The 27,021-nt window shown below is 43.2% G+C and overlaps 1 protein-coding gene across 2 annotated transcripts; it reads right to left on the reverse strand.

Annotated features, from left to right (window-relative positions):
* Nucleotides 1–956: 956 nt before the first annotated feature.
* LOC311593990 (sterile alpha motif domain-containing protein 3-like) lies at nt 957–21,370 on the reverse strand. 2 transcript variants are annotated; one of them, XM_084775425.1, is made up of 7 exons: nt 21,313–21,370; nt 20,960–21,060; nt 20,155–20,344; nt 16,814–16,918; nt 4,229–4,414; nt 3,553–3,637; nt 957–1,247 (listed from the first exon to the last, which is right to left on the reverse strand). In XM_084775425.1, the coding sequence occupies exons 2-7, from the start codon at nt 21,036–21,038 to the stop codon at nt 1,041–1,043; spliced, it is 852 nt and encodes a 283-aa protein (XP_084631551.1). In that variant the 5' UTR covers nt 21,039–21,060; nt 21,313–21,370; the 3' UTR covers nt 957–1,040. The 2 variants fall into 2 exon arrangements, with proteins under 2 accessions (XP_084631551.1, XP_084631550.1); XM_084775424.1 differs by having other exon boundaries at nt 20,960–21,327.
* Between the last annotated feature and the right edge of the window lie 5,651 nt (nt 21,371–27,021).

The following is a 27,021-nucleotide window of genomic DNA, read 5'->3' on the forward strand; positions in this document are numbered from 1 at the left end:
GCCATTAGAGCTCTGTGCCCATGCTTACGGATAACTGCTTCCCAGGAACCTTCTAGGCCTAGGAGCACAGTTCAGTGGAAGAACATTTGCCTGACATTCCCCAGACCCTGGTTTTAATGTCTAGGACTCAAAAATCAGTGAATAAGTTGACATTAAGGACCCAACTTTCTGGCCTGGGCGTGGTGGTGCACGCCTTTAATCCCAGCACTCGGGAGGCAGAGGCAGGTGAGTTGCTGTGAGTTTGAAGCCAGCCTGGTCCACAAAGAGAGCTCCAGACAGCCAAGGCTACACAGAGAAACCCTGTCTCGAAAAACCAAAAAAATAAAAATAAAAGAATCCAACTTTCTGTAGTAGTATGAACATCACAACATGAGATGCAAGTGGGTGTGATGGTGGAGGCCTGTAATCCCAGCACTTGGGAAATGAAGGCAGAAGGATCAGAAATTCAGGGCCATCTTTGGCTATAAAAGGAATCTGAAGCAAGTTTGACCTCCTGAGACATTCCAAAACCTAAGAGTAGAAGAGAATCATAAGTACATTATAAAAAGAGAAAAAGAGAACTATTCAAGAATCTAGAGCTTAAGAAAAATATTAGTTTCTGGAGTTGGGCCAGGTATTGGTTAGACATTCCCTCAATCTCTGCTCTATCTTTATCCTTGTACATCTTGTAGGCAAGGTGAATATAGAGATGACGTTTTTGTGAGTGGGTTGGTGTGCCCTCCCTCTACTAGAAGACTTGTCTAGTTAGAAGTTGTCCTATTTAGTCTCTATGGACCCTGCTACTAGGAGTCTCTGCTAGGGTCCCTCTCATATCCCTCCTGGAGCCTACCCCGACTTAGGTCTCCAGCTTGGCACAGAGTTTCTTTGAAGGCTGTGAAGAAAATGGTCATGAAATGTTTACTAACATCTTTGTATTCAAATGATTACTGGTATCTCTTTAAGAAACACTGTGTCGCTCATGCAAACCATTGATTTTATTGGTAGCTTTTAAAGGGTATCTCACTTTGTATTCATGTGACTATTTATTACCACATCATTAATCAGCCGTAGTTGTTAGGGTGTTTAGGACTCAGGCTTACTTTTATCTGCACAATTTTAATTTCGTTCGCTCTCATGTCAGCAAGAGACTTCCTTGTCTGGCCTCTTCTGTGTCCAAATTTACACTTATTTCTCAGCACTTGTTCATCGTCTTCTATGGGTCTTCGAACATATTTAAAGCGGTCTTTGAGGGCTCGTTTCCATAAAAACTGTGTAACAACAAAGCAGGCAGGCAGTCCGTAAAGAGCGTCACATGATCCCACAGAACAATGCAATCTCTGTATGTCACCGCTAAGGCTGAAACTATTTTCATCTTACTATAATAGAAGCAGTGTATCTATCCTTAGATTTACCCTAACAACAATTCTTTGATGTCGCTGTTCAAAATATAGTCCCTCAGTTAGAGCTCAGGAAACAAAACATGACAAAAACAAAACAAAAAGCCTAACAAAACAAATGTACTTTATCTCCTTGATAGCAAATGGAACCACCAAGAAAACATTAGACAAAGATTTGGCATTTGGCTGCTGCCATTGCTGGTTTCATGGCTCAAGTCCCAGCATTCCTTGACCTTCAGAAAGCTCTCTAGCCTAGGTTCGGAAGATTCAGATTCCAGGACTGAACCTAGTGTGCACTTTTTTTTTCTCCTTTATTAATTTATTCTTGTTACATCTCAATGGTCCTAGTGTGCACTTAACCGGGTAACTTTCAATAAGCAACCCCTTTATCCTAAGGTCTTCAGCTACTATGTGGAACAGCATGATATTTCCTGCCAAATGCACTGTGTGTGTGTGTGTGTGTGTGTGTGTGTGTGTGTGTGTGTGTGTGTCCTTACGCATGCATGTATGCAGGTACATATGCAAGTATGCATCACATGTGTGCAAATGCATATAGACACAAGAGGTCAACGTTGGGTGTCATCTTACAGGAGTCACTCACCTTGGTCTCTCACTGGCCTGGCCCTAATAACTAGGCTGGGCTGGCTAGCCGCTTAGTTTTGGGGGTCTGCTTGTTCCTGCTTTTGCAGCACTGGGATCATAAACATGCCTGCATCACCATGCTATTTACGTGGATATGGGCTACCAAACTTGACTTCACATGCTTATGTCGGGAGACAGAGAGAGAGAGAGAGAGAGAGAGAGAGAGAGAGAGAGAGAGAGAGAGAGAGAGAGAGAGTCCTCCTAAACTGTGTTTTTAATAATGCCAGGTGGTGATGGCTCAGGCCTTTAATTCCAGCCCTTGGGAGGGAAAGGCAGGTCGATGTGAGTTTGAAGCCAGCTTGGTCTACAGAGCCTATTTCAGAACAGCCAGGGCTACACAGAGAAATCCTTTTTCTAAAAACCAGAGATGAGAGGGAGGAAGGGATGGAGGGAGGGAGGGAGGGAGGAATAGAGCAAGCTGCACCCAGTGGAAGCTATATAACCATTGACTGCTCATGTATCATTAAATGGACAACTTCTTCAGCCTTGCTTCACACATCTCTCAGGCAGAAGAGGGCAAGTTAAATATAATTGTCCACAGGAGTGTTCTGTCTCTGAGTCGTGGGCACCTGCTATGTGCCCCGCACCTTGAGTTACTCATGGAACACTGGGTTGTAGGTAGACTCATTGGCAAATACCCAAGCTGTAGAATAACCATTGCCCCTCTGCCACATTCTCCAGCTAAAGACGTGAAAATCCTACACAGGCACAGCTTTGCTAACCATTGTGACAGAAAGATGCTGACAAGGACACACGGGACAGAAAGAGAGAAGGTATGGCAGAGAGGTAAGAGAGAAGACAGAGATACAGCAAAGAAAAGATGTAGAAGCCAAGGGACGGAGGAGGCACACACACACACACACACACACACACACACACACAGAGGGGGGGGGACAGGGGGAAGGCCCACAAGGCCTCAACTCTACACAAAGAACTGCAAGAAGCTAAGAAATGTTGAGAGTAGGAGAAATAGTCTTCTCTAGGAAAGAGAATATCAATTGGTTATTCAATACCAAATGGACAGTCCTGAAAACATAGACAGACTGAGCAGGTTATATTTAGGAATACATATTCATATCTTCATTTATGTATATGAACATGCCTATAATGCCTATAATGGCTCAGAGGTTAAGAGGTTAAGAAGTTAAGAGCTCTTCTAAAGGTCCTGAGTTCAATTCCCAGCAACCACATGAGGGCTCACAACCATCTACAATGAAATCTGGTGCCCTCTTCTGGCCTGCAGGTGTTACATGCAGGCAGAACATTGTATACATAATAAATAAATAAATAAATCTTAAAAAAAAAAAAAAAACAAGAAAAAGATCATTTGAAAGTGCAAGGAGGAGTATAAGAAAGTGTTTGGAGGATGAAAAGGAAAGGGATAAATGACACAATTATATTATAATCTTAAAGATAAAAGAAAAAAATTAAGAAAATGAAAAAAAAAAAAAAACAGAGCCAGAGTGGAAAGTGCAAAGCTCTTATTTCAAATGGGTTGAGATGAATGGGATGGTGGAGCCACGTAGTCACTTACAAAGCCACAGCCGTCCTCATCCAGGAAAGGGTGGGCCTGCAGCAGAGCATTGACCACGTCGTTGTACTGCTGGGTCGTGGGATACCTGTTCACCACAGGAGATATAAGATGGAGTTCATCTCTAGCAGCCCCCAATTAAGGTGAACCCGAAGCACACACAGACTTCTTCTACACTTTCTCTTGCTGTGGTGTCTGTCTGTCCTTCTCTCTCTCTCTCTTTCTCTCTCTCTCTCTCTCTCTCTCTCTCTCTCTCTCTCTCTTTCTCTCTCTCTCTTTGTGTGTGTGTGTGTGTGTGTGTTTACACATGTGCAGTTACGGAGGCCTGGAGTTAGCACTGTTCCCCTGCACAATCCCGCTTGTTTGTTGGCACATGGGCGAAGTTAGACAATGGGTACCAGTGAGTACCAAGCATCCACCTGTCTATTCCTCCCCAGAGCTATAATTACAAGCATATGCGGTCGTGCCTAATTTTTATATGGGGGTTTTAAGGGGGGGGCTATGCAGCAAATATACAACCAACTGAGACAATAACCCTAGTCCCTTTTCGAAATCTGTGCATATTGAACTTTTATTTGCTATGTTGTCCATAAGCCAAGGCGACTCCGTTCCTAACAAATTCTAGTCTTCCCTGAGCACAGATCCCTTCTCCACTTGGCACATCCTCACTGTTACTCACAGCGAGCCCCCCAGGTACTTAGTCACATCAGCCTGCAGAAACTCGATGATCCTGATCCTCATGCTGTGATCAGGACTCTTGTGCTCCGCCAGCATGCACTTGACATCATAGGGGAACTCCGGTAAGACGTAAGACTTAGTCCACTGTAATGCTTTGTGCCTTGCTAGAGCATGCTTTACATTTCGTCTGTGGAATAAAAACACAAAGAGTGAATCTATACATGATACATGAGTTCTCCACCCTCTGAAAACCTGTGCTGTAAACCACTTCCCCGACACTTAAATATACCATGTAAGTACTTCTGGTCCTAGAAGAAGTGTCATAATCACGTAGGTTTTAAATTTAAGCCCGATGTTGGAGAATATTACTCCATATATCTTGAAGATCCAAATTGTAATGAGCACCTAAATACTGAAGGAAATATTTAGCAGACAGAAGTGATTAAACAATCACTTGTGCCGAGCAAGTGAAGCCAGAATAAATTAGTTTTAGCTCCCAGTTAAGAAAAAATCTCATCTACACTGCTGCTGTGTGTAACAAAATATAAGACGCACCTAAGCCAGTTGGTCCTTAGCTAGCTCAGCAGGGGAAAACTGGCCTCTACATCAAAATAAGACAGGGTGTTCTCTCTCCAATTGGAAGAAGATTCTATGCAAGGTGACAGGAAACTATACCATGATGACGTCAGGCATCTGCTGCCAGAAGCTGCAGGCAACCAAATGGATTGTGATGGTGGCTGGCAAGAAGCTGCTGAACATAAATTTACTAAAATGAAATGTCTGTACCCTTGAAATTGGTGGATTTTATGCCATGTAAGTTAAGCATCGATAAGGCTGCCAGTACAGTTGAGCTTCAGAACACTAAAACCTTGAATCAGAGGCCGATCCTTACAGCTATACAAAGATGGCACCAAAAGGATATTTAGTAACTACCACCAATGGAAGGCAGTGGGCAGCTGCCAGCCTACTTCGCTAACAGGATAAAATGGGACGGGAGTGAGGGGACAGTGGCAAGCCAAGGACAAGACACCAGAGACATTTCTTAGCCTAGTCTGAGTAGGTTAAGTCTCCGAGCACGGTTGAGTTTAGTCGTTCAAACAAAATTCGGCGTCGTTTCCAAAAGCCAGCTCTAGCATTGCAAGCCATCCTCTATCCGAATGTAATGTGCTGTGGTGGAAAGTGGGGACTCAGGAACCGGGAGAGGGTGTTTTAATCTCTCTTTATGGTAAGCTGCCTTGCATGTCCTCCCTTTGGCATTCTCTGGAGCCATGGTGAAAAATATCTGGCTGGATTAAGCACACCGAGAACTTCATACTGAACTCAACATAGCAACAGGCAACTTCTACCTCAGCTCAAGTTGTTTTTCAGTATGTTTCTCATTTCGCTCACCCACTCTGCCAATGTGAATGGGGAGTCTCCCATGCCAGATGCCCTTATGGCACCCTGATCTCTCCCCAGGACCTTGATTCCCCCGTGACCAGACTCATCCTCTCTTGTGTCCAGAGACTGCAGGGTAGAATGCGTACAGACACGTTTTGAGGACTAGTCTTTATGCTGCCCCAGAGTCTTAGAAGGGTGATGGATGTAAGCAAGCCAGTGTTAAACTGTGCCTCAGTACAGCTCAGCACCCATCTGCTTCTCCAGTGAATTTTTTAGTAGCGAAAATAACTGCAAACTCTCAATAGCCTGCTCAGATGGCTCATTCCACTCCATCACCAGATAGCTTCAATATTCCAGTGGAATCGAACAGAACTTAGTTCATGGCATGAGATTGTTCTATCAAATACTCAGAACCATCATGACCACATAGAATCCACGGAAGACAATAGTAACAGTCCATCATCCTCCAACCCCACAGATTAGGCAAATCAAGGGCATCGCATTTTTCTTTCCTTTGCATCCAAACACAGATTTGAAGTGGGTATAATCTAAGCAATGCAAATGAATACAAGTTAAAATGAGTATTATGCAAGAAGAGGGACTCTCAAAAGTTAACAAATATATCCGAAGTCGGAAGCAGAGAACTGCAACCACAGAGATTTTCTATCTATAAAATTGTATTTGCATTGTATTAAAAAGATATGTGCTGTGATGTTACAATTACCTCTGGTATTTTTAACAAACCAGAGTTTAATATGGTATCAGCGTGCTGCCCTGAACTAAGTACAATGGTAGAAAGGACTTCCGGGTCAAAAGACTAATATTCCTCCTCTGACTTCAACGTCAGGGCTCTCTGACAAGGTTATCAGCACAGATGGCAGCTCTGTTTTCAATCCTGGGTATAAGATACCTGCCCCCAAGCCATTTACAACATATTAATGTGACCCCATTCTCATATCATACTGTTCACTAACTGCTCAGTTCATACATTGATGAGAATATGTATTCACAATAAAAATTACAATAAAGCCAGCATTTTGATAAACTACAGTATAATTATCACAGTCTCAAATTTGTTTTGGATACTGACAAATTATAATTGTATATATTTATGAGATTTAGAGTGATGCTATGGTATACCTATAAAATATTTATACAAGGTGGAATTCTCCAGTCAAGCAGACTAACCTACCCAAAGTCCCCACTTCTTATCAGTAATTTTGTCCACCCAACTGAAACACTGTACTTGTAAATTGTGCACTAATTTGTGTGTGTGTGTGTGTGTGTGTGTGTGTGTGTGTGTGTGTATCCATTTTTTTTTCAGTGATGAGATGGGAGTTCTCATAAAAGGCTCATCGATTTTCAACCTTTGTCTAAGTGTAATAAGAATGAAAAATCATTCAGAGCTTTCCAAGAACAGACTAACTATAGTTTAATGGGGTTCACATAGAGCAATAATGCTATTTCTGTGAAGAGTGAGTCTGGTGGAGGAAAAGCCTTCACAGAAAACGCTGAGCATCTGGAGAGAGCATAAGAGACCCAGCTGTTACAGGAGGGCAGGAACTCCTTCTTTGATTAGTGCAGATCCGTCACTTAGCAAGGTTGATGTATGGAGATTTTATTAGAAGAAGGAGAAGAGTGAAAAGAAAACATTTTCTACCTCCCCACTTACACTCCAAACAGTGCCCCCAAACAGACCCATCATACGTTCTTTAAATTCTCCTTCTTCTTCTTCTTCTTCTTCTTCTTCTTCTTCTTCTTCTTCTTCTTCTTCTTCTTCTTCTTTTTAATTTTTTGAGACAGGGTTTCTCTGTGTAGCCTTGACTATCCTGAACTCGCTTTCTAGATCAGGCTGGCCTTGAACTCACAGCGATTTGCCTGCCTCTGCCTCCTAAGTGCTGGGATTAAAGGCATGCACCACCACTGCCCAGTAAAAAGAATTTATTTATTTATTGTTTGTACAGCATTTGCCCACATGTGTGCTTGCATACCAGAAGAGAAAACCAGATCTCGTTATAGATGGTTGTGAGCCACCATGTGGTTACTGGGAATTGAACTCATGACCTTTGGAAGACCAGACAAGTGTTCTTGACCATCTCTCCAGCCCCTTAAATTCTTTTAGTTTCTTCCCAGTCCTGGTTTTGAGAATGCCCCTATCATCAATTCCCCCTTCTTTTCTGAAGATTTATTTTTATTTGTGTGTGTGTGTGTGTGTGTGTGTGTGTGTGTGTGTGTGAGTACCATGTGTGTGTGTATGTGGGGGGTATCCAAGAGGCCTTAAGAAGGCTTTGTATTCTCTGAAGCTGGAGTTTCAAATTGTGAGCTGCTCAATGGAAGTATTGGGGAGCCAACTGTCGTCCTCTGGGAAAACAAGTGCTGTTAACTGCTAAGCCATTTCTCCATCTCCCAATGTTCTCTTTCCCACGTTGTCAACAATTTTACAGTTTACCTTTCATTCAACACATCCAAAATAATTTATCATCTTAAAAAAGAAAAAGACTAGTAAATGAAGACTTTCATGGGCCATGCCCCTTGGGCTAGTGTCCAGATATAAGTGATAGATACCATTTGAGTGGAGAGTGGGGACTGACTTTCACACGAACTCTGGTGCCCCATATTTGACCCCGTCCCCTGGATGGGGAGGCCTGGCGGCACTCAGAGGAAAGGATAGCAGGCTACCCAGAAGAGATTTGATACCCTATGAGCATGTACAGGGGAAGAGGTCCCCCTCAGTCACAGTCATAGGGGAGGGGAGTAAGGGGAAAATGGGAGGGAGGGAGGGATGGGAGGATACAAGGGATGGGATAACCATTGAGATGTAATATGAATGAATTAATAAAATATATATTAAAAAGAGACTAGATTCTCATTTGTGTCTCCCTCCTCCCCAGATTCTGTATACTGAATCCCTAGCCTTTATGTGCTGTGGCTCTACGCAAGTGACTCGAGGTGGATAGGGTCAGGGAGGTTGAGTGAGACTTAGCCTCCTTTTAAAAAGAGACACGGGACGTGTGCTTTCTTCCTCGGGGACATGTGCGGATACAGAGGGGAGGTGGCTCTCTTAGTCAAGGCTACTATCGTTGTGATAAAACTCTATAACCAACAGCAACTTGGGAGGAAAGGGTTTTGTCTTACAAACACAGATTTAGGGTCCATTGAGGGAAGCCGGGACAGGAACTCAAGTCTGACAGGAACCTGGTGTCAGGAGCTGATGCAGAGGCCATGAGGGGGTGCTGCTGACTAGCTTGTTCCTCATGACTTGCTCAGCCTGCTTTCTTACAGAACCCAGGACTACCAGCCCAGGGGTGACACTACCCAAAATGGGCTGGGCCTCCCAACATCAATCACTAATTTTGAAAAGTGCTCTCCAAGCTTGTGTGCCTATAGCCTGATCTTCTGGACTTATTTTCTCAATTGAGATTCCCTCCTCTTACCTGACTATAGCTTGTGTCAAGTGGACCTAAAACTAGCCAACGCAGTGGCCATCTGTGGGGCAGGAAGAGGGGCGGGGCTCTTATCAGGGAAAGAACTGCTCACCACTGGGACCTTAAATTCGAGACTATAAAATCAGAATATTCATTTGTGTCATGCTGGACCGGTGGTAGCTGTTGTAGCTAACACGAAGTCCCAGCTCCTTGTAGGTTTTACCACAGGTCTTCAACTTAGCAAGTGGAGCCTTGACACATTTCATCTTCATTCCTCATCCTCAGGTGTCACGGAAATTTCCTGCAGTGTATCTCTTGTATTATCTACTTCTCACGATGGTCTATGCTCCCCCAGTAATCTGGGCTTCCATCATGCAGCTTCAAGTGTCTACAAGCAGATCTGCTTTTATAACAGCAAGGTATGAGCCTTACCCCGGCGTCAGCACCTTAGCCCTCCCTCCCGCCCACCCTCCCAAGCTTAGCTTAAGACTTTTCTTGAGTGGATGCTCCTCTCACACTGGTTGCTCTACTGTGTGCTTCCTTGGCTGAATTAACAACACTGCCTGCTCCAGCACCGACCATGTGGACCTGTAACTCTTCCTGATTTCTGTGTTGTGGAACAGAACTCCTTGCAAATCAAGGACTTTTAAAAACCATCCTTTTCTTTTCTAGGTCCACGGGGAATTATCACAGTGAGAGCTGAGGAAGTCCCTCCCCAGTACTAAAGCCCAGGCCCCTGAGTTCTAAGAGGTTTTAACAAGAGCCTGGAAAATAACAATTGTGTTTTGTGAACCTCCCAGTTCATCTTACAGGGACTCACAGGTAAATCTCAATCTCTTTCTTTCTCTCTGTCTCTCTGTCTGTCTGTCTGTCTGTCTGTCTGTCTGTCTCTCTCTCTCTCTCTCTCTCTCTCTCTCTGTGTATGTGTGTGTGTGTGATGTACGCTTTTGACTGTTGTCCAATCCTTTCTATAAACTGTTTTTGGAAAGTGAGAGACAGAGAGCAGCTCTCTACTTATTACTGGCTCAAATGTAAGAGTGTAAGTAAATTCACTTTAATATTTTAGGCCATTTTTCCTCTGTGCAGGTGAGCTGCCAGGTCCAGAGCCAGGTTTTTCCTCCAGGAAGGTTCTGTTCCCGTTATGTGGCATGGATTGTGATAACGGTGTTCTGGGAAGATATAGGAACGTGTGAAGGGGAGAGACGTTAAACATAAAGTGATGGGAAAGATGCATATAGCAATGCAAGCCTGTAAGTCCAGGACTCGGGCGAGAATGGCAGAAGGATTACGGGCATCTTTTCCCTGCAGGGCAAATTTTAGGCCTGCACGGGCCCTGTCTCCAAACAACAACAACAAAAACAACAACAACAAACACAACAAAACAAAACAACAATAACAAACCCCAAAAGCAACCAAACAAACAAAAACTCCAAAAGCGAAACCCTACCATTACAGATAGAAAGCCATTCATTCTAATAAAGTTGCGGCTGATACAAAAAAATTCACATCTTCTAAAAAGCAGAATTCTGATACATTAGAACAAGCCACGAGGGTGACTGGGTGACTAGGAAGCCACCAGCGTGTCAATGACAAGAAGTGTCAGAGCACCGCCACCGAGGCAGCGCTCCTGCTACATCCGAAATGAGAAGGAAGGCAAAGTTCATGCTCTCAGAGGACTGAACTGAGTGAATGACTGGGTCCCACAGGGTGCTCTGATTTTAAACTCCAACTCATGTCCTCCTCTCAGCCCTTGAGCTGGAGTTCTCTCAGAGCCCTCACATTTGTGGAAAACCCCAAGGGCTGGTTACTGACCAGATCTTCATGACTGTGGGGGCAAGATGGAATATTGCAGACCAGGAGCCAACCTTTCTTCGAAGATCAGTCTTCTTTATACTCATTGGCTGCCAATTTCTCTGTCTGTGGCTGTTAGGTAAAACCTTCAGAGTGCATTATTAAACTTAGCAGACCATTGGCTTCCACCAGGCCTACAGCCGAGACTGTTAAGAAGCCTAAAACCTACAGATGAAATCGTCTTGCCCTGCTGTAGCTCACCTAGCTGCAGTTTCCTTTGTTCCGTTACTATAGTTTCCATAACATCTTCCACAGTGGCCATGTCACTCAGAGTCACCTTGGATCTATGCTCCTGGCTGTAGTCACTCATATTGGACTCAGCATAACTTATCATTTGTTTTATTTGGCAGTTAATTTGTTCTTAGTTTGGAGCTGGAGCAGGGCCAGGGTCTATCCGTGTGGCTCAGTTACAGTAGCCTGTAACTCACTATACAGCCCAGCAGGATAGGAGCTCAGTGAAGCAGGCATGCTTCCCGCTGCATCTTCAATGCTTCCGGTGATACCTGGCATGCAACAACTCAGGAAACACCAGCCCATTGGAGGAATGGATGGTGGCTGAATCCTGAGGTCAGCAGTCCTTAGAGAAGTGTTTCCTATTTTATGAAAACCTGATATTACACAAAGAATTACAGACTTACCAGGTAAGTTTATTTTTTAATCTACAGGATTTCTCACAGTCTTTATTGTATGACCGTACACTGGGACTTTTCTCAGCAAGGAATAGGGCGAGTCTGTAATATGTCTCAAGCCCCTGTGTGCTCTCTGATGCCCTTGCAGTGGTACCAAGGTCTGTCCATCAGGTCTGGGAGCTTCTCCTCTCCTCTCACTGTAGACACTGGCCCGCAGGACCCTTTGTCCTCTTTTCTACAACTCTCAACTGGTGGCCCAGACCTTGCAGGACAAGACTGTTTCCCCTTCTGTCCTAGAGCCTACAGCCTAGAGCAGGAGGGAACTGGCTACCCAGACATCCTGGTGGAAGACTGTCTTCCACTAGGGACTACCTGTCCTGTGAGAGTTGAGACCAGAATCTTTTGAATCCCATTAGACAGTGCTTACCAGATAATATAAATGCCAGTTCAAACTTAGAAGCACTCACTGCTCTGTTCATTTTACAGAATAAGGCCCACTTATTCTAGAGAGCTTGCTACTCAGTGGCTAAATGACGAAACCAGGCTCCAAAGCTAGGCTCTTAATTGTTTGCTGGTTCCGGGCCCCCAGCCTTACTAACCTTGCCACCTCAGGGTTGATATGCTAATCTAATACTTACATTTACCCCTGTCTCAGCTCATCTGCCTTGCAGAGCTGTGTGTGAACTGCCAGCTATGGCAGAGAGTCTCAAGACCTCTTTAATTTTCTTTTTTCTCTTCTTTATTTACTTATTTTGGTTTTTCGAGACAGCATCTCTCCATGTAATAGCCCTGGCTGGCCTGGAACTCTCTTTGTAGACCAGGCTGGCCTCAAAGTCACAGAGATCCACTGGCCTTTGCCTACCAAGTGCTGGGATTAAAGGCATGCCCTACCATACCCGGCTCTGTTTAATTTTCTAATACGGTCACCTAGATTTGATTCAACTAAGAAGCGACTATAGAAAGTGCATAAAAGACTTGTTGCCGTATGTGGTGGACATCTGTTGACACTGCAAAGGTATGACAAGTCTCAGGGACTTACCTCCCGTGGCTCTTGACCAACAGAGCAGAGGACAGACGCATATAGAAGCTATATGCTAATCACAAGGCTGGGATGTAGCACAGTGGCCATACTTGATTAGCATGTGCGAGGTTTGGGTTTTATTCACCAGCATTGCCTAGAACCCTCACTGCACCTTTAGCCAGGACCTGCACCAAACAGCTCTAACCAGGCTGGCACGCTTAATTGACCCTTCCCTGTATTGTATTCTGGTGTAGAATGCGCACACAACTGTGTTGCTGCCTCTTGTCGGAAATACCCATGTGAAAATGACTGCAACTGTGATATAAGAAATGCTGAGGGCCTGTTGATATTGGCTTGGCAGAGGCAGAAGATCATTCTACCCTGTCTCATAAGCAGTTGTCAGACCACGAGAAAAGCCATTAAAGTAATTCTTAAATATGCAGGAAACCATGACTAACTTGCAATTATGCCCCAAGGCAGTAGGGAGAGCATGTGCACACCACACTTTAAAGTTCAAGCAAAGAGTTCTTTAAAGTAGCATAGGAAACCTCGGTTTATCTGATCCCCTGCAGTGCATACAGGGAACTAAAAGAGAAATGAACAGTTTTTAAGTGGGTAGATTGAAAAAAAGAAAGAATTCTACTGCAGAGGAAACCATTCGCAACACATTGCCAGCACATGATAAAGATGTCACCTAATGAACCTTGTATCAGGGAAAGGTATCTAAACCGTTCAGTAACAAGCGCAGAACCAACCGCCTGCCACCCACGCATGAGAGGTCAGCTGCACCAGAATGTTCCAGCCTCTGGGACACACGCCTTATTTTAACTGCAACCAAAGACTTTCCAGAGTGAAAGTCGGGTGCCTTTGAAGCCTCTATGGATCTGTGTTTCCCCCCCTTTTTTAAAATCTGCAAATAAGTCCCCCACGGAAAATATCAACTCCCCAAGACCAGAAGTGCCTCTGTGTGATCTGGTGACTAGTGCCAGGTGTGTAGCCATGTCCCCACTAAGTCCTCAGGGTTATCACATGGTATGTCCATGTAGTTACAGAAATAATTTGGGGCAGGAGCAGTGGAAGGGAACTGAGCCCCTGAACCAGCACTCTATTCCCAGTTCTTGCGAGCAGCTGGCTTCATGAAAGTCTAGTGGGCAAACACCTTTGAATTTATTGCCTGTTATGACTGAATGGAAAAAAGGCCCCCAGGTTGTTTTTAAAGATCAGCATATTTGGATTGATTGCATCAAAAGGCCTGAAAACAAATCGTTGCTATTCAAGCATACACACTGTCTCCCAAAAGTACATTGTCTCTCTTTGGTTCGCATTCATCATTTCAGTTTTGAAAGTCTGATTGGATTTCAAGATGCCAGAGGCTAAGATAAGATAAAATTCCGTTTACAAAAATAAAAGGATGTGGCCATTATCTCTGCGGTGTTTGTAGTCTGAAGAGGGAATATAGACTTTAATAAACCAAGGTTATTGTCCACTTTTGTAAGTAGAGCAAGAATTACGAAGAAGGTACTATTCCTAGGAAGACTGATCCTGAAAGGTCTGGATGTCCCTGGAGGATGGTTAAATAGTTTTAAAGTAATGGGTCTCAACTTGTGGGTTATGACCCTTTCAGAGGGGTCTCCTAAGACCATCAGAAAACACAGATATTTACATTATGATTCATAACAGCAGCAAAATTACAGTTATGAAGTAGCAATGAAAATAGTTGCATGGTTGCGTGTGTGGGGGGCAGTCACCACAACATGAGGATCTGTGTTAAAGCATTAGGAAGGTTAGAACTACTGTTTTAAAACATGGATGGATTTTGGGCAGGCAGGGAGGAAGGTGAGGGGACCACACAGCCTAATGCAAAAGAGATACAAGAGGCCCTTGATACATAACTATCAAATGAATATGATAGCAGAGGACAGAAAAAAAAAGATAGTGGATACTTCTAATTATTTTAGTTTTCAAGGATGGTGTTGTCACCCAGTCTATACAACCAGAGTGGTCTCATCTTGCCTCACTGAGCCAATTACCTAGGGGAAAGCATTTGACCACGGAAGAAGGACCTGTTAGTTTCCCTTTCCCAGATTTTTGAATGACTGGGTCAGTTGGCATTGCAGAACTGACCTATTTTCAGAGAGAATTTCATGGGAGTTGGTGCTGGGTGAGGCAGTACAGAGGGAGCAGAGCATCCATAATTGGCAGAAAAATGCATCCTTCGTAGAAAAAGCAAAAGAAGGTGGCAGGCGGGAAGCAAAGAAGAAGGGAGGGATACAGAAGCCCCGGGGAGTTTAGGGATTCTGCTTCTGCTGATGTTGTTTGTTGTTTTTCTTACAATAAGCCTATTTATCTTTACTTTTCATGGACTCAAACGTGCTTAAAGGTAGTTGAGATAAACTCTATACACACACATTATGCGTGTATATATACACACATATATATATATATATATACACACACACACATTTGTATATGTATATACATACAACACACATGCATATGTGTATATACATACACACCACACACACATATTATTTGAGGTTCTTTTCTAGAAAGACAGGTAATAGGTCATCTAATATACAAGCCCACAGATGAAATGCTGTGGGCATATATATTCTGGTTTCTAGTCTTTACTTTCTCTTAGCTTCTAACACAGTCTTGTTATCACTTCCTCCACTTGGTAGGCGTGACAAAGGATGACAAACACAAGGATATTACAACAGAGGACCAGAGGACCAGAGAGGAGACAGTGGTGAGAAGGTGGGTACCACCGGCCGCTTACCCTCACCCCCATGTCCCTCCTCGCTCCAACTGTGACAGAAGCAACACCAGCAGCTTTGTATAAGGAAGGGGAGTTGGAACCCACGGATGCTTCTGTGTATCAGGAGTCACAGCAAAGGAAAGATGCAAATGATGCAGCCTTGAAACCGGATGTGCATTTTCTGAACGATTGTTTGAACCAGGAATGCCCAGGGGCCTGATTTTCTGCCTAGGATTTCCCTGTTGTACCCAAACTTTCATTTTAGGTTTAGTTTTGAGGTAGCATTCACTAAGTTTCCCAGGGTGACCTTGAACTAGTGTTCTTCCTGCTTCTGCCTCCCAGGTAGCTGCTGTTATAAGCCTGTGCCCACAAGCTCCTGCCTCCACTCCACCCCCTAGTTCAAATAAAGGCAGCTGGGCTGTAACACAGAGACTACTTAAAAACAATAGGAAAACTATTTAGAAGCCGCTTGACTTCTCAGACCCACAGTTTTACTCATTCATAAAAAAAGAGAAAGAAGCATCTTTGTGGATTGTGCCAGGGAAACTAAATCAGATCATGTAAAGGGTTTCTAAAAACACACAGACACACACGTGCACACCCACACACAAACACACACAGACATACACAGACACACCCCACAGACACAGACACAGACATACACAGACACAAACACACACACACCCCCCCCACACACAGACATACACAGACACACACAGACACAAACACACACACAGATACACACACACAGACACAAACACACACACAGACACAGACATACACACACACAGACATACACACACACAGACACACACACAGACACAGGCACATACACACACACACACACACACACACACACACACACATACAGAAGCATAGCCCTGGTTAGTTGGTTTGAATATTTTTTTCACACTTGAAATGTTTCGCTCCACAGGGACTCTTACCATGCATAGTGGCTGCATGAACCACTTGTCTGGGTAACTGTAAAAGGGTAGAGGGCGATGCACTTACCTGTTACCTTTTTTCAGTTTTGTCAGAGCACTGGAATCCTACATGTGGTCCTCTAGGTCCCATAGCGCCACTCCCCACCCCACCCGCCTTGGGGCGATGGAATCCAGACACTTAAATATCCCAGTGTCAGATCCAGGGTAGGAAATTGGAGGAGCTGCTTAGGAGGACGGTAACCCCCTCCCACACCTCTGGAGTGGTCAAGTTAAAGCATCCTACAGAATGGAGAGCAAAAAACAAAGATTGTGCTCAATTCAAGCTCTACAGGATATTATCGACAAATTACATGTATAGATTATTATGGGTGAATATAATTTTCCCCACCTAAGAATAAATACCTGAGAGAAGTGTGTAGCACCATCAGAACAGTATACCCAGAATTGCCATAAAAGCTTAACTTCTAGGACAGTGAACACGTTATAAATTGCAGTGTATTTAAATACACGAAATCTCATTTTAAAAAATCAAGACAAACATCTTTTGTCTTTAAAATCTTATAAAGCTGGAATCTCACCTCTGCTTCAGTACTCTCGGGTCAATGAGTCTATTATCGACGTTCTTCGCTGGATACAAAGATGTCTGGTCCCCGTAGCTGGTGTGACTGGAATTTTGTCCATGCCTGTAGCAAAGTGGAAGAGCCGTGCAATGGTCATGGGATGTTAAATAGGAGCAGAAACCACGGATCTCATAATGTTACAAAGCGAGAGCTCAGCCCATCTTCTTCCTTATCCAAGCTCACAGGAGACTCATGACTGAGACTATGCCAGTTCACCTAGCTGCCTTCATCAGTCTGGCAACATACGTGCGTGCGTGCGTGTGTGTGATTATGGCTATCATGAATTGGGGCTTGCTGGTTACTCTGGGCTGGCTGGACAGTGGGCCTCAGGTGTCTGTCTGCCTTTCTCCATCTCCCCAGTGTTAGGTTTGCAATTGTGTGCCACTTCACCTGCCTCTTCATGTGGGTACTGAGTAGTGAACTGGTATCTTTATGCTTACACAGCAAGCACTTCATAGCTGAGCCATCTCCCCAGATCCCAATCTGGCATGTTTTTAAATGGTGTTGAGAGAAAAATTTTCCTTTATGAAGTAGTCTGCTTTTCCTAGAGTGCTTAACTGTGTCAGATCTCAACTACCTAATATTTTCAAGGGAATGTTTTTATCACCACAAAAATCTTTTCATCGCCAGGTGTGGGGGTGCATGCCTTTAATCCCAGCACTCAGGAAGCAGAGGCAGGTAGATCGATGTGAGTTCAAGGCCAGCCTGGTCTACAAAGGGAGTCCAGGACAGCCAAGGCTACACAGAGAAACCCTGTCTGGAAAAACAAAAGCAGAAACAAAACAAAACAACAACAAAAAAATCTTTTCATCTATACTCCATTTATTTCCAGTGAGGAAACCCAGACTCTCAGAATAGAAGGCAGCTTGCTCACGGCCACAGGCTACACAATAATAGTGTCAGAATATGTGTCTATTGTCTCCAACTTCCCATTCAGTGACTTTTCTGCCAGACTCAATGAAAACATCTGCAAGTCTTATCTCTCAGTCCTAACTAATTATAGACTCTTAAGAACGGCCCAAATAATAATTGATTCTATATAGCATCTTACAGTTGAGCAGGCTTAAAGTAAAAATAATAAAAAGTCAAGTAAATGGCCCAGGTTATATGAGTAGCAAATATAACAAGGACCTAAAAATCACATGTTTAGTTGCATAACTGTAGGGCTACATCAAATTACCTGTCTTTATAAAGCAGTTTCTACAAGTGTTTGATTCGATGGTATGTATTCTTATCTGCTTACTATCAACCTCAACTGGCCACATAGTCTTCAAGTGATAATATGCAAATATAACCAACAAGCACATTGTGACTTCACACCAGAATACTTTTACCTAAATACAAGGCTACACCGATCCTTACAGGAAGTTGGGAACTTGCTGAACAGAGTGGCAAACTCAACAGTCATACCTCTTTGGGCTACTACATGCCTAGTCTTGGCTACGCTTGAAACTAGCTGTCATATCCTGGTTAAGAAAGCTTCATATGGCGCACACCTTTAATCCCAGCACTTGGGAGGAAGAGGCAGGCAGATCTCTGAATTTGAGGCTAGCCTGGTCTACATAAGTGAGTTCCAGGACAGTTGGGGCTACACAAAGAAACCCTGTATCAGAAAAACAATACAACAACAACAAAAACAAAAACCTAAAAAGCTTCATAATTAACAGAGGACTATGTTGGTCTGATGAGGTCAGATTTGCCCCAAGGTTGTAGTGTTTCATAGTGTGAATTCAAGCAGTTAGGAGTGCAATTTCCCGGTATGCAGATAAAGATATAAGGCATCCAGCATGGAACAAAATCAGTCCAAGTCAGCGGTAAAACCAAGAACGAAGGCCCCGAGCTCTTGGCAGTCCAAGCAGTGCCAGGGTGCTACAGAGCAGATAAGTGACTTACAGGCTGCCAGCTTTCTTCTGGGCTGTGCCCAGGGCAAATTAAGATTCCAGTTAACAGGGAGGGACTTCCAGCTCAGAAGTTCTAGCCACCCTAAAATAACCTTGCCCTCTCTTTGAAGCTCACACCGCCCCTTGGCTAGAGAGGATTAAAAGGTTACAATGGGAACTCCACAGAAAGTTCCAGAGTCACAACCACGAGGCAACCATCCATGGAAGGAAACCTTCAAAGCCATCACGTGGAGGAGTTTCCAGTCTGGCCTCATTTGTAATTGTTGCTGTTATTATTTTTTTGAAGACAACATCGAGCCCCGTAGACAAGATCAGCCTCAATCTCACAGTAATCCTACTGCCTCAACCTCTCACATACTGGAATTACAAGTTAACCATGCCAAACTCTTTATCCCAATGTAAGACTGTCCCTTCATGGCTACCTGCCCCAAATAATCCAATAATCCAAATACTCTAGAAATCAAATTACATAAGCCAAGCCTCTCTAACATTATATTGTTTATGAAGAAAAAGAGAAATACTTATAATTTCAGGCCTAATTCTAGGGAAGGCATAAAAAAATGATACCAGCACATCTTTTCATTCTTTTTCTTTTCTTTTCTTTCTTTCTTTCTTTTTTTCTTTTTTTTATAAGAAGGGTAATTGGTCAATAGCAAATTTTTACCTTAAATGTCTTCCCAAGTCTCAAATTCGGAGCCATTAAATCAGAGTACCTGAAAGGCTCTTGAGGCACAGATGTGTAGAACATTTTAATTGGTAAATCGCATTATCATCCCTTTAGATTGCAAAGTCAAAGATAAAAGCAAACCCACGAACAAAGCCACCCTCCCACCTCAGGGCTTTTATCTGACACTGGTGACTTTTCTACATGATTTCTGTCACAGGACCCCTTATTTTATGGTTAATTTTCAAAGGATCATGAAACTTAATTGTGGCAGAGGGGCTAGCAAATTCCATTGCGAGGGCCTTGAGAAGAGAGTATAAATGTGTTACCACAGAGAGACCCAAACAAAGAAACACACACAGAAACAAGTACCTTGGGACGAGGCAAAGGGGCAGCCACAGGCTCCCGTAGTAGCCCATTTACAGCTGTCCATGCCATTTCCACACGTAACTCACATATTTCTACTGTTCGTTCCATACCATGCCATGCACGAACTTCCTGCCTGCAGGACTGCCTTAACAACCACGGTCTGCGTTCAATGAACAGTAGGAAGAAAAACAGCAAATCCTGACACAACTCTTCATAAGAATTAGCCAACTATTAGAAAGCCTGTGCACACCACCTAGCTGAAAAAAAGGCCACAGTTTTGAAACTGCTGTGATTCCTAGCTACAAGGCGGCAGCCATGCAAAACCAGGGACCGGAAACCAAGCAGCCGTTCACCCTCACACTCACTCAGGGACCGCTTGGGCCAGGGTCAGCAGGGACGTCCCTCTGGGGCCTCCAATGGGATTCGGCCCTTGACTGCTTTGCTTGTATTTTTTAATGAAGTCCATCAGAACAGCCTGGTGTCCAATTTTCTTCACTAGTTGTTGTACCATCCGGTCATTAAGTGCCAGGAGTGCGGCCCCACTGACTTCTTCTTCTAGGGAAAAGAAAATCAGCTTTCATATCACTTTCCAGGAAAATGTGGGCACTGGAGAAAGATAAACCTAGCTCTGGCATGGAAAGGATCATGTAAGCTTGAGATGGCAGTTACAGAATTATCTGTCGAGGTCCTGATAATGCGTACTTCCAATTGATGCCTGCCACTAAGAACTTACCAGAACAGGGAGCCCCCAATAAAACCTTTCTTGTTTGTACATGAATATCCTTCCGGAGGCCAGCCTTAACAGCTCAATAGAATAGAAGGTCTTGGGGGGGGTGCTATTTTGATAATATCTGCCAGTTTGATATTTAACCCTGGCACAGCCCACGCTGTATAAAACACATGCAATTATGTAAGACAAAAGAAACACACAAAGTCTGTATCAAATGTAACTCCCAGGAGTTGGCAATTGCCTAGAAATAGTACTCTCTTCAGAGGATGCTAGGGAAACTGGAAACTGTCCCATTTGTGGGAAGGCGATAAGCTCTCCATCAGAACAACGCCTCTTCCACAACAGGCAGACAGTAGGCAACAAAAGCGGCTCTCACAACAGAGGGCACCTGCACAGCCGCATGACTCAAATAAAATCCACTGAAAGTGTAAACAACTCACCTTGAAACCTGGGGACTAGCTCACCCAAGTTCTTCTCCTCCAACCACATGCAGACCTGGTCAACTGACCACGTTTCCATTGCTGGATTCTTGTCAATACACCTGTGGAAGAAAAAGTGGGGCTAGCTTGCCAGCCTTCCTTCCTTCCTTCCTTCCTTCTTTCCTTCCTCCCTGATTGTTGGTCTTTGGTCTTTGATTAGTTTTTTAAACTGTCAGCTTTCTGCTCTTACTACAACACTTAGCTTTTAAAAAAGTTTTTACAATGCACACTTAAAAGTTGCCAATAAAACCAATAATTCCTTTAAAGGTGTATTTTATCCTATTGCCTGGTCTTATCTCCTCACCTTCTCCTACTTTATTTCCACAGGCAATCCTCAGCTTAACTAACAGACAGCCGGAGCATACAATGGCACCCAGTCCTGTACCATTAACACCCAGGTTTCTTCACAAAGAACAGAAAGGTGTGAAATCATCAGGAAGTGGTTGACATTTACGGAAGGGTGGGCAGGGGAGAAAGGGAGGAGGGAATCAGATGGAAACCTGACTGAGAGTTATGAGTAAACCAGGATGGCTTAACCCCTTGTGCTCCCAGCTAGGAGCGGGGGACGTCCCACCATCCTTGCAGCTCTGGTTAGCAGGTGAAGTTGGAGCCAACTTTCTCAGGGGACAATGACCTTATGTATCATTCTCCCATCCTTCCAGTGTTACTCCTGTATATTGCAGTATGCTCTCAGATGGTATCAAACACTGTTGTAACTGGTAAAGCTATATATGTGTGTGTGTGTGGTGTGTGTGTGTGTGTGTGTGTGTGTGTGTACTAAATATATACATATTTAGTATATATATTTACTAAATATACATAAATATATATTTGTTTGGGCAGATTCAAAATTAGGAAATAATTGAAGAGGTTAATGTTGTCAAAGTGAAAGCAGCAAATACAGACTTTGCAAGGCATGTCCTTAACTACTCACTAACTTCACACACAACCAACCTCAGTTAGCAGCTTCCACAATTTTGCAGTTTCCTCCAGGAAGCTTTTTTCCTGTCTTTATAATTCAACCCAGGAGAAGTCTAAAGCTATGATAGAAACAAAAAATAAGAGCAAAAACAATTATAAAATATTTTAACCTTTCAGCATTCTTTTCTTTTTTTTTCTTTCCTTCTCTCTCTTTCTTTCTTTTTTCTTTTTGGATTTTTGAGACAGGGTTTCTCTGTGTAAGAAGAGCCCTGGCTGTCCTGGGCTCACTTTGTAGACCAGGCTGGCCTTGAACCCATAGAGATCCACCCGCTTCTGCCTCCCGAGTGCTGGGATTAAAGGCGTGCACCTGCGTCAACATTATTTTTAATGTTGACTTTTATTCCATATGATATATCATTTTGCTGTGTGATACCAGTTATTTTGTAAAGACAAAGAAAAAAGATCCCCTTGGTGGAATTGGAATTATAGGTGTGTGTGTGTGTGTGTGTGTGTGTGTGTGTGTGTGTGTCTGTGTGTGTGTATGTGTGGGTCTGTGTGTGTGAGTATGTGTGTCTGTGTGTGTCTGTGTATGTATGTGAGTATGTGTGTGTGAGTGTGTGTGTGTGTGTGTGTGTGTGTGTGTGAGTGTATGTGTCTGTTTTCAATTTCTGTGTTTGTGATTTTAAATAAGTTATAGTTACCAACATCAGAGAAAGAATTGTGGGAAGAGAACAGATGCCCCTGTCATTCAGCCTGACAGCAACAGCCTTCAAAAGCAAATTCCTAGAAAACAAGAAACTTCAAAGTAATGGGCCGCATACTCCTTAGTATCCACACATGCCGAATGGAAAAACCGAAAACAAGGGTTAAACACAGAAGAACACCTTCTGGATTTCAACAGTGGGTTTAATTTCCTTCAAAAACAGTAGCCACAGAACTCCTCCCCCAGGCTAAGCAGCTATCGCAGGGTGTGAAAAGTCATTATTTGCAAGACTCTGGTGTAAATTAAAAATCACACCTTTCTGTCACACTTCTGGCTTCCTTGTGGGGAGTAAGAGAAAAAAACTTGAAAAGTAAGAGAGAGAGAGAGAGAGAGAGAGAGAGAGAGAGAGAGAGAGAGAGAGGAGAGAACAAACCTCTAAAAAACGAAGCTTCCGTGGAATGCAGAGTAAGAGGATCTGCCCTGCAGTCAGCCATTGATAAGAGAAGGAAATAGGAAAGAAAAACAATATTTTGACCCACAGGTTCTTTTTGGGGGGTATGTGTGTGTTTTTTTGTTTTTTTGTTTGTTTGTTTGTTTTTTAGTTGGGAAAAAGCTTTCTCCAGTTTGCTTCTGGTAAAAACACAATTTTCAGATGATGAATTCAGACAGGCATAAGAAAATAAAAACTGGTAGTTTTCACTCTGCTCTTTCTGAATACTAAATATTACTTTTGTCCAGCCAATTCAACATTGTTATGAAGAAAAAAAACCCTCCATATCCAATGAGAAAAGAAAATGCATCAAGTAGCTTCATGTTGAGTTTCTGAAACCTTGAAAATATGTCAAAAGGCAGGGCAAGTCCTAGCTCTAAATACTTTATAAAATAACAGGAAAATAAACAAAAAAAATGAGCACTGTGTGTGAGCACACCAGCCAGCAATGCTAATTGGATTAAGTTTGGCTTCCATGAAATAAATTTGTATTAAATATTAAAGGGGTGCATCCATCTAATTAAAGCTGTAAAGAGGTAAGACTTGAGGTAAAGCACCCTACATAGGAGGGAATTTTATTTAATAAATTTGTTAAACCCCAAGGAAGATAATGGGACAGACTGCTGTGAGCATGATTTAGAATTTCTAATATAACACTAAAGTATCAGCCACAAAGGAACAGTTTTTTTTATATTTTAATAAAATATTAAAAGACTTTTGTTTCTTCCCCAGTTCCCCACACCCCTTTTCCATTTTCCATTTTCATTTTCCCGAAGTCTAAAAGCTGAGACAAGAAGACTCCTAGGAGCTTTGCTGACAGACAGCACGTGAGCTCATCTGGACCAGTCCCTCATCCCACTGTACAAAAAGCTTCTAACTTTATGGACAGAGAACAAGCCATCGTGAAACAGAAGCATCCCAGGCTACAGCTGTCGTCCTATGGTCCAGTGTCCAGGCCATTGTGTACAGCAGCAGCCTTGGTAGCATCTGACGTGAAAGCATTGTGTGCTCAGTGGAGATCAGCATCTTGTCTATTTGGACCAGTGTTAATCCCACCCATCACTAGACGGGAGGGACTGCAAACTGGAATAACCAAGTAGAATGCCTTGCTTACTTTAGTTGTCAAGATGTTTGCTCCGGACAGCCCAGATCTGGGTGGGCAGCCTTATCAGAAAAACAAGACACGTGTTACCAGAGAAACAGCTAGAGAGGGCCAGTCAGGGTAGCAATGCTGGAAACACTGGGCTGCTGGATTTCTCCTTAGCATCTGGGAAGTAAGAAAAGCTCAACCCAGAGTGTGATGACAGCCGCGGAAGAGCTGAGAATGGTGGGACCTCTGTAAGAGGACGGGCAGTGCCTCTGAAATGCGAACCCCGTGCCAGATAGTGTAGTTCGGAGCTCTGAGCTGAGTTTGTAGATGGGCTCAGGCCCGGGGGTGCTACTGATGGAGTGTCCCATGCTTTCAAAAGATTACTTAGGCAGCAAAGTCAGAAAACTGCAAGAAAGGAGGCAATTTTCTGTCATGTTTGAAAGCACGATTAAAAAAATGAGAGAGAGAGAGAGAGAGAGAGAGAGAGAGAGAGAGAGAGAGACTTGAACTCTTACGAAAATAATATTTCATTTTCCTCATTAATTTTTGCAAAAAATACATCAACGACAAAGCTGGCAGATACCAAGTAAGACGCATTCCACTCAAGGAGGCTGTCCATGAGGTGTATGAACTGGCTGGGTTTGAGCTTAAGAGTCTATGGCTCAAGTTGGTGAGACAGAACAGCAGCTCACTTGCACAGTCTGCGCAAGCCATCGGGTGAAATCTCCAGCCGCCACACAAAAGAGTTTATTGCCTGTGTAATTAGACAGTCTTGACTGTGCAAACAACTTGCAATCCTTTATCTCCAGCTGATCGCCTCAGAGAGATCCATAACTTACTCCGTGAGACTGAGGAAGAGGAGAAGGAGAAGGGCCCAAGGGGAGTCAGTTCATTTTATGTCTTTATTATTTATGTGTACGTGTGTGTGTGTGTGTGTGTGTGTGTGTGTGTGTGTGTGTGTGTGTGTGTGTTGGGGTGTGAGCAGGTGCCACAGCACGCAGTGTGGCTCACAGCAGGGCTCTGTGATGTGTCTGTGTCCTTCTGCGTTTACATGGGTCCCAGGGGTTGACCCCAGCTTATTAGGGTTGCCCTTAACTTTTATATCCTTCTAGTTAATTAAGACCAAGGATAAGAGCGGCTGTGAGCCCAGTCACTCGTCCTTTGTACGTTTGCAGTCACAAACACCTGGGTCACTTGGCCTTTGAATCAAACTTGTTTCATTCCTCCGTCTGGCCACTTTGTGGTCAAAGCTTAGGGGTCCGGATCGTGGAGGGTTAACTTCAATCGGCTGTTCTGCCAGAATTTGTTTATAAATTCCAAATGAGATCGACGTGTTTTACTTTCTAGAGTTCTAGTGTTCATTTTTAAAAAAGAAAGAAGAAAGAAAGAAGGAAAAAAAGAAAGAAAAGGCTGAAACGCTTTGCAGAAGGAGTTTAGCTTCTAAAAATGTGTCCTATAATTCTAACAATGACATGAGTCCTGTAAAGGGCCAGAAGGGTGCAGCAGCATTCAGGTACAGGAAGCAGGATGGGAAATGGGAAATGGAAATTCAGAATTGAGAGAGCCAAAATGATTGCTTAAAATCAGTGTCGAGAGAAGGCATTACTCAACAGATTTGTTAAGACAATTCTCAATCACATATAAACTAAATTCCTTAAATAAACTGAACATTTAAAATTAAAATTAAATGGATTAAATTTTTAAAAATATTCTTAAAATATCATTTAAAATATGATTATATAAAACAAAAGATGAATATATTTCACTAAAATGTGTGTGTATATATAGAGAAATGCATACAATAATGTATCTATATGTTTATCCATAAAACCAACAAGAAGATAAACATGACAATAGTAAAAAAAAAATAAAAATACACAATTTATGAGTAAGTTTTAAATCTAAAATATCCCATGTTCTTTGTATTAAAAATAACTGACTTCCATTTTCATTCATTCTGTTTGAAAATAAGCTCTCAGCAAAAGTTCAGGTCCAGAGTGAGTCCCGAGTTGCTACGGGAGTGGAGATTCATAGAGCTTTTTGACTGTGCTATTTCTATTTTCTGAGCGAAAATCCTAAAACTTTCAAAGCTAATTTATGTAAAATTCTATAGCTTGTGAGGAAAAAAAGGGGGGGGGGTATGGTTTTGACTAATCTAACCGGTTTTAAAGGCTATCGATACTCGCCCAAAACTTTCACAGTATTTCCACGCTGTGACACCCAGTTAACATTTGAGCACAGGGCTGTGGCCATAGCCCAATTAGAATAGCTTGTGAATCAGCCAGTGAATTCAGTGTTATGCTCATCAGAAGTACTTTGGGACAGCATAACCCGAGGAAACAGCCATGAAGTAGAGTTCAACGACAATACATCTCAAATAATATGACTCAGTCTTGTGAAAAGAATAAAGTGAAAGTGTGACATCACCCTGTGCTCTGTGACTCTCATCCTGTGGTAGGTGTGTCCCGTCAGATTGTCTGCTCCTGGGGACCAAACTCTGTCCTCTGCTGTGGCAGCATTTAGAGCAGCAGTTCTCAACCTGTGGGTAGAGACACACCCTCCTCCTTTCCCCTCTCCCTCCTTCCTCCCCCTCTCCCTCCTCCCCCAGCCACCCCCCCCCCCCCCAAGCAGCCAACCGACTTTTTCACAGGTGTCTCCTGAGACTGGGGAAAAACAGAGATTTACAATTATGATTCATAACAGTAGCAAAGTTTCTCATTATAAAATAATTTTATGATGGCGGGTGAAAAGCTGTATTAAAGGGTCGCAGTGTTAGCAAGGTTGAGAACCACTGACTTAGAGTCTTGGGGAGGTGCTGC

Source organism: Acomys minous (genome assembly GCF_964271855.1).
Source record: "Acomys minous genome assembly, chromosome: 3".
In the NCBI taxonomy this organism is placed as follows: domain Eukaryota; kingdom Metazoa; phylum Chordata; class Mammalia; order Rodentia; family Muridae; genus Acomys; species Acomys minous.